Genomic DNA, 8,760 nt, shown 5'->3' with positions numbered 1-8,760 from the left:
ATTTCTAACAAAATTATTCAATAATATCAACATTCTATACTTTCATAAATTTCTAACAAAATTATTCAATAATATCAACATTCTATACTTTCATAAATTTCATCCAAAGTATCAACATACTCTACTTTCATTTCAAAACCATTCATAAGTTTCAAAAATTCAAAATACTTAACTCCTAACCAATAACATTTAAAAGTATCAAAATACTCCACTTTTATCAACTACTATTCAAGAGTATCAAAATACTTTACCTTTGTCAAATACTATTTAATAATATAAAATACTTCATATTTGGTCAATGCTATTCAAAGTGTCAAAATACTTTACTTTTTTCATTTACTATTCAAGAGTATAAAATACTTTACTTTTATTTATGAGATGTATCCCAAAAGAGGAAAGATCCATATGTATTCACCTTCGAAAGCTAGGTCCACTAACTTCACTTCTTGGCCTTTCTTCACATGTCTAATTTGTTTCAATACAATGGTTTAGAATCCTAAAACTTATCTCATTATTACTACATAAAATTAAGTTATTTAACTTTATGAATTCCTTTTTGCATTTATTTTCTAGAGAAATTCCTCATTTATCATACATGTATATTATTAGCCTTAATGTGATTTACACATTTAATTTATCATATTGGAATAAATCCTATAAATATTTACATTCTTCCATTTATAAATCAACGTTGACTTCTTTTTTCAACTATTCAAAAACCAACAATAGGTTCAATCCAACATTTGGGGCTTATGTAACTAATTATTTAGAGCAATACTAATAAGAATATTCATTCCACATGCAATTTGGTAATTAATATGATAGTAAACCATTTAGAATTTCCACTTAGGGTTCTTGGGAATTTCAATCAAATAATGACAAATATAATATTTATTCTTGATAATCTAATAATAATAACATAACAACTATGTTCACATTATAATTTCTTACTTGAATTGTAACATGCCAGACCAATTACCAAATTCAATTTTCAAGTATGTGTCTTAACTTATTTAAACAAAATATCAGAGCTATACACCTTTACTTCAAGTTGTGTGATGTTCAATCTTCATTCCCACATTTTATTCCTTATTGGTTTGACTTAATAAGCAACAAAACACATAATAATCGCACTTAAAATCCCCACACACTAATTTGGATCAGATTTGTGTTTAAAGAGATAAAATGGAACTTAAAGAGAATTCAAGTTCATTCCAATATTGTAAAGTGGATAACACATACCCAAGGCATGTTAATGCATGGGTTGCGCATGAAGAGCCTAATCAAATATTTTTTTGCATGGACCGAGCATGGATGTGTATTTGTCTCGTAACTTTCTCATTTCAACTTTAATTAAGTGGATTATTTTTTCTACCTATTTCTATATGTTTTAGAATTAGAACTAAAAAATGAATGATATCATGTACTAAGGACTGGCCTTTATAAGGAAAACCCAAGTATTATAGTTTGGAAATCAAGTACAAGAATTAAAACGTTTGTTTTTTATTTCTTCATACTTTATAAGCCTTGCATCATGCTCAAGAAATGATCATTTATGGTTTCCATGTATTAGTCCTCAATACCAAGCACACTTCATATATATTATTGTTTGTTTAACTATTTTCACACAATAACATCCTACTTTCTCCCCATTTCCAAAAGCAAACCTATTTTTCTATTTCCTTATATTCATGTCTAAACACAAAACTTTTCGGATCAATTTAATTTTAGCAAGTATTATATTATGTAAAAAATACATTTTTTTTATAATAACATAGTGTCTATAGTATGTTAAGCACAATTTCTTATATTTTGTCCTATTTGCTTCACTTGTCAAGATTATTGCATATACTCAAATTGGTTCATCTAAGTAGTAAACCTATTAGTTTGTCATGTGCTAGTGGTCCTCGAAGGTCTATTCGTGAGACGGAATTACATTTTTAATGATTATTTAATTATTCGTGAGACGGAATTACATTTTTAATGATTATTTAATTAAAAATAGTAAATCGCACCATCTGAGCAACTTATGTAAACCCTCCCCAAGTCTTACATAGGAGGTCAATCACAGAACACTAACGATAGTTTTTGTGTGCTTGGGTTTGAACTTTGGCCTTTTTATGAAGAATTTTCACCTCAACTGCTAGTGGTTTTGTTTCTTTAAAACTAAAAATGTCTAGTTATGTTTTGAATTTAAATAAATCTATTGAACCACACAATTTTCACGGTGGTGGAAATGATGGAAACTGGGTTTGTGCTAAGTATGAGTAAATGAAAGCATTAAATACGAATGATAATCGGAAAATTATTGAAGGAAGAAAAGTTATCGGTTGTAAATGAATTTATAAGATAAAATATAAATATAATGGTGAGATTGAGTGTTATAACGCTCAGTTGGTGGTAAAGGGTTATAGCCGATGTGAGTTCTGATTTCGACGAAACATTTTCATCGATTGATAAATGAGTAACTATTAGGTGTATCCTTGCCATTGTTGTTAGTTTTGATTGGAATCTTTATCATATAAATGTAAATAATGTTTTCTTATGCAGACCAGTTCCAGAAGAGGTGTATATAACTTTTCCTTGAGGATATTTTTCACCTAATGTTAAACTTTTGCGTAAATTGGTTAAGTTATTACATGGTTTGAAACTTACTCTAAGAAAGTGGAATTAAAATTTACATATTCTTTAATTGATATTAGGTATGTTCAAATTAAAAGTGATCATTCATCATTTACAAAATCAAAGGGTCAGGTGTTTTTGGTTCTTTTGGATTATGTAGATGATATCGCTCGGTTGTGAGCTATAAAAAGAAATTTTAAATGTTAAAGAGTTTCTAAAAGCTATTTTTTATATTAAAGATGTTGGAAAGTTAAACTTTCTAGGCATTAAGATTGTTGAAACTTCATTTGGATTCTCTCTTTCACAAAGAAAATAATATTTGGAATAATTACATAAGTTTGTTTTTTAAGTTGTAAACCTTTTGTAACTCCTTTAGGTCTGAATATTGTAGTAAGTAAAGACAATGTGAATTGGCGACTTTATAATAGAAAAACATGTGGTTCCTAATTAAGTGAAACCTAAAAAACCAAAGACTCAACAATATATGTGGTGAATATATGTGGCAGGTCGTTTTGGGTTGAAGCAATAACAAAACAATCGATTTGCAAATATTTGGGTTCAACCGGTCAAACGCCTTAAAACAGTAAAAATCGACATACTTAACCCCTAAAATCGGAATTTTGCAAAAAAAAAAAATAATAATACTTTGGACAATTCGGTCTCTTTCCTTTTTAAAAACCTAAATGCAACAACCATTTTCTTTAACCAACAATGTAGGAGGAGTTATATTGTTTTTCAAGTCTCCTTATAACAATTTGGGGGTGTTTGTGAGAGCTTTTTAAAATGACTTATTGACTTATTAGATTTTTAAAAAGTCAATAAGTTAAAAAGGTGTTTGTCAAACACTAATTGTTTTAGTTAAAAAAATGGATTTTTCAAATAACCAGAAATTCGTGGCTTTTCCAAAAAGTCAATAAAGAGTTTGAGAAGCAATCTCAAACACGCTGTTCATCATTCATTTTTATAACATTAAACAACTACATCTTTTTCTTTTTATCTTGGAAATGAGATATAGTTGGATAATATTAATCATATACTTTGTAAATTCAAGTATAAGCCCTTTACAATTTCTTTTATTATTTGTTTATTACTTCATTCCCAAAAAAAAAAAATTAGATCCTAATTTTTTAAAGAGTAAATTACAAAAATGGTCCCTATAGTTTGAGGTAATTTGCATGTTTGGTCCCTAACTCTTTTTTAACTTAGAAGGTCCATAAAACTGAATTTTGTTGTGTATTTGGTCCCTAATACACATAAAAAGACAATTTTACCCATATATTTTTATTTTCAGGGTTATTTATTACTGACTCATTATTAAAAAAAGACTAATTTAAAAAAAAAACAAAAATATCCCCTTAATTCTCTCTCACACACCTTTTAATGTGACTTATCCTCTATCTTCACCGTCCTCATCATTCCCTTCCTCCATTTTCACCATTGAGATGCATCCCCTATTCCCCATTTCCACTGCACACCCGTTTCATCAGTAATGGAACCCCGACCATAAAATCACCCCTTTGTGCCCTAAATATCGTTCCGAGAGTGTGACCCACGACAAAGAACTGGTTAAGTTGACCGATGATTGCCACATCGTCGGAAACCGCTTCCTCTGCCAAAACATACCTTCGTTTCTCTTCGCCTCCATCATGTAACAAATCTGTGTAACCGAAGTCAAAGTCAGTGTGTAAGAAAAGCTCCGCCAATTTCCTGGCCTCCACATCCAATCGATTCCACCCATGCCCTTGGGGGTTTGAGTCGATTTCAGTAGTCTTTTTCTATATTTTCTTTATTTTTTGTGGATGTTATTTGATTTCGTCTGCAATAGATAACGAAGGGAGTACAATGGTGGGTTAGATATTTGTAACTTTTATTGGCGATTCCAGTGTAGGCATACGAGATATGGTTGGGAAAGGGATAATAGGAAGGGAGTGGTTGTAGGACAGACGAAGACGAAGGGGAAGATGATCGAACCAGAAAGGGGCAGCAGAGAGCTCTTCGGAAAAGGGAACCAAATCAAACACCTTTTCCGACAACTGTGGTTGTAATGTGGATGTTTTAAGGAAAGAAAAGGAGGATGATGCAGGTTTTGGTGAATAGATGGAAGAAGTGATGCAGGTTTCCGACGAATAGAAGAGATGGGACGGAGGACGAAGGAGTGTGTGGTGGTGGTGGTAGATGGAGTCGTCGATGTATTCTGAGACTAGAGATGGGTATGGTGAATGTAAGGGTGAAGTAGGACTCAGGTTATTTAATAAATAAATAATAATTTACCAATAAACAAACTAAAAATAAATCAAGAATGGTAATCTAGTCTTTTTATGTTTGTCAGGGACCAAATACGCAATAAAATACAGATTTAAGGACTTTCAAGTTAAAAAAAGGAAAACAATTAAGGACCAAATATACAAATTACCAAGACCATTGGTATAATTTCCTATTTTTTTAAATTAAATGGATCCTAGCATTGGACATTTCCTTTTGTGGTTTAAATGTTAAGTCAAATAGCCTCCCTTTTGTGTGAACTCGTAGGATGTGTTGTAGGATAATATTACCAATACTAACCAAACATTTCCTTTTGTGGCTCAAATGTTAAGTCAATTTATGCATGCTTATAGAAATCTCATTTTGAGTGGCTAGATGCGGAATGGGCAAAAAGTGTCCATCTTTATCTTTATCTTTATTTGGAAATAAAATACACATATTAACAAATTGTGAATTATTATGACTTTTAATTTAATTTTGAAATATTTTTTAGTATATATTCAACGTAGAGATTATTAGGGTTCTAATAGCTCTCGTTAACCCTAATCTGATTTGTACTAGATCGTTTCTTGTTTCTGTTTGACTTGTTTTCTCTTTTGAAGTTCTTTCTGGTCTGAGAGCTTATTTCTGTTGCTTTTGGAGTTACATACACATTCGCATAGCAATCTAGCCCTTGTTCAGCAGGAAAATGGAAGAGGTGAGAAATCAGCAAGTGATCTTTAAGGATTACGTTAATGGCTTCCCCAAGGAATCAGACATGTCCGTTACAACTTCTGCCACCGTCCCCCTCCAGCTCCCTCAAGGTTCCAATGGCGTCCTCCTCAAGAACCTTTATCTCTCCTGCGATCCTTACATGCGTGGTCGAATGACCAAAACTGAAGGCAGTTACGTTGCTTCCTTCACTCCTGGTGCGGTATGAATTACGCTCTCATTTCTCACTTTCATTTTTCCATTTTAGGGTAAAACAGTTTGTCAATTGAACGATCTGTCGTTAGGGTTGCGCTTATCTATTCGAATTGAATTGGGGCACCTAATCATTCGTATATTTCAAGTGTAAAATTTGAATTAAAGCTCTCAATCGTTTCAATTGAATTGGAGCACTCAATCTTCTTCCTAATCTTTACCTTTCTGAGTGCATTGGCTTGCAATGAAGCATTTTAAAACAAGGGCTTAAGTTTTCCAATATCCTTCATTTCAAAACCAAGATATAAATTCTCTTCTTTCTTCTGGAAAATCTCTTGTGATGATCAAATTATCATTTAGCTTTTGTCTCTTGCAGCCGATAACAGGATATGGAGTAGCTAAAGTTGTGGAATCTGGGCATTCAAGCTTGAAGAAAGGTGACCTAGTTTGGGGATTCACTGGATGGCAAGAATACAGCATTATCACTGCTCCTGAAACCCTATTCAAGATTCAACATACAGATGTCCCTCTTTCATATTATACAGGAATCCTTGGTATTTTTTATGTTTAATTAAGGAGCTTTAAGTTTCTGTAAATTACAGATCTTGAATTCTGTAAAAATGATTTTGTTTCTTTGATGGTTTTTTCAAGGTATGCCTGGTATGACTGCTTATTATGGTTTCTATGAGATTGGTGCTCCAAAGAAAGGAGAGTATGTCTTTGTTTCAGCAGCTTCAGGGGCAGTCGGTCAGCTTGTCGGGCAGTTTGCAAAGCTGACCGGATGCTATGTTGTTGGGACAGCTGGAACCAAAGAAAAGGTAATTAACTTTTACATTGTTTCTCCTTATGGCCCTTGATCTCTTGTCTGTCCAAAAAGACATTAACGCCCTCATCCTCTTCATCGAAAATAACTCTATAAATCTTGTCCAACTTCCATATTTTCTTATATTTCTATCTCAAAATCATATTTTTATGTTTATATCATCACTCAAGGTTGAGCTACTGAAGACCAAATTTGGATTTGATGAGGCTTTTAACTACAAGGAAGAACCAAATCTTGATGCAGCTCTCAAAAGGTTAAAATTAATACCAGGAATAAATAATATAAAGATTTATCTTTTTTTTATAAATCTTTTTTTTTTATTTAATTCAGGTACTTTCCAGAAGGAATTGATATATACTTCGAGAATGTTGGTGGGAAAATGTTGGAGGCAGTGCTTTTAAACATGAGAGTAAATGGAAGGATTTCGGTTTGTGGAATGATCTCACAATACAATTTAAATCAAGAAGAGGGTGTGAGGAATTTGTCATGCATAATAATGAAAAGACTTCTTTTGAAGGGGTTTATTGTAACTGATCATTATAATTTGTATCCAAAGTATATTGAAATGGTTATACCATTGATAAAGGAAGGGAAGATATGTTACATTGAAGATGTTGTAGAGGGGCTTGAGAGTGCACCTAAGGCTTTGGTTGGGATTTTTTCGGGCAAAAATGTTGGGAAGCAAGTTGTGGTTGTGGCCCGTGAATGAGTCGAGTTGATGTCTTTATTGTTATGAATAATAAGAAATAGTGTGTATCTTGTATGTTTGTTCTAACAATAAGATGTGAAAACTTTATGAATAATAAGAAAATTGTGTGTGTGTGTGTGTTTTGTATGCTTTTGTCTTAATAGGAAGAGTTAAAACGGTTATGATTGAAAGAAATGGTGTGTATCTTGTATATTTGTCCAAATAGTAAGGGGAAAATTTTATGAATAATAAAATCCTATGATTTTGAATACGCTTGTCCTAAGAGGAAGAGATGAAAATATTTGAGAAAATTACAAAATGGTACACAATAGGCACCTATAGTTCAACTTAAAAAAATGGACAAACTCGATCCGTATTTTTGTCGATATTGCGTAAATGGTCTTTCCGACTAACGGTGTCAAAATGATGCCGTTAAATTTCTGTAAAATGACATTTTACCCTTTTTCTTTCCTTTTTATTTTTTATAAATTTTCTAAACTACATTGACCATTTATATAAAGAACACTTTTATAACAAAAAAAACCATCGAGATCTCTAAACCATCATTTATATATATACTAGGCGAATGTCCGCGCGTTGCGTAGAAAAACCTATATAGTTGAAGTCTTTACAAATATATGATTTTTTGAATATATAACAATAACGCTGTTGTTAAATTTGATATAATAATTTGTATATACTAAATTGATATAATATATTGATTATTTTGAATTATATGATAATATATACATTTATTATAACTTCATAATCTCAATCGTTTGAATGACTTTTACCCGCGAGTTACACATGAATAAAATTAAATATAATATATGATTTGATGTTATTTATAGTTGTTTTTATTGTTAATTAATTTGTTAAAATTTATTTGCTTAATGTTTTAATTTCTATTATTATAATTATTTAAAACATCAAACATTATTTTTTGATCTTAAAGGTAACAATATAATTATATATATAGAGTTATTTTTAACTATTGTTATTATAAGTTATTTTAAGCTACTTATTTGAAATTTTTTAACGATTATATAAATTTATATAGGAAATATTTTAGTTAAACTGATATTACAATTTAGTTTTTTGCATTTATCACTATAATTTATCACTTTTAACTATTTACAAAATATTATTTGGTTTTTTTAGTCCAATTGAAATTTATATTTAAGTTGACACTGTAATGTTATATTTAAATTAACAATTTAAGTATTTTGTCCAAACTGTTCAAAAATTGTAGCTTTAAACTGATAATGGTTTACATGCAACAACATTTTAAATCTAATAAATTAAGTATAATATGTTAAAATTTAAAGACATAACTTTATAAATAGAAGTAAAGATATTATTTTAAAATTGAAATTTAGTCTATATATGAATACACTTTAGATTTGATATTTATTTAACCTAACTACCAAATTATAATTATTATTATAAAGAAATTGAAAAG

At 30.5% G+C, this 8,760-nt stretch overlaps 1 protein-coding gene across 1 annotated transcript; it reads left to right on the top strand.

Moving 5' to 3' along the window:
• The first annotated feature begins 5,424 nt into the window (after positions 1-5,424).
• LOC145095842 (2-alkenal reductase (NADP(+)-dependent)-like) lies at positions 5,425-7,445 on the top strand. Its single transcript, XM_079033664.1, has 5 exons — positions 5,425-5,797; positions 6,164-6,341; positions 6,439-6,605; positions 6,781-6,863; positions 6,941-7,445. Exons 1-5 carry the CDS (start codon positions 5,573-5,575, stop codon positions 7,317-7,319), a joined length of 1,032 nt encoding a protein of 343 aa, XP_078889790.1. The 5' UTR covers positions 5,425-5,572; the 3' UTR covers positions 7,320-7,445.
• The last annotated feature ends 1,315 nt before the right edge of the window (positions 7,446-8,760 follow it).

The sequence above is a fragment of the Lactuca serriola genome, chromosome 1, assembly GCF_051521515.1.
Source record: "Lactuca serriola cultivar US96UC23 chromosome 1, Lser_US96UC23_V15, whole genome shotgun sequence".
NCBI classification, from domain to species: domain Eukaryota; kingdom Viridiplantae; phylum Streptophyta; class Magnoliopsida; order Asterales; family Asteraceae; genus Lactuca; species Lactuca serriola.
Note: the sequence above shows the minus strand (reverse complement) of the source record. Positions and strands in the feature narration are given on the sequence as shown.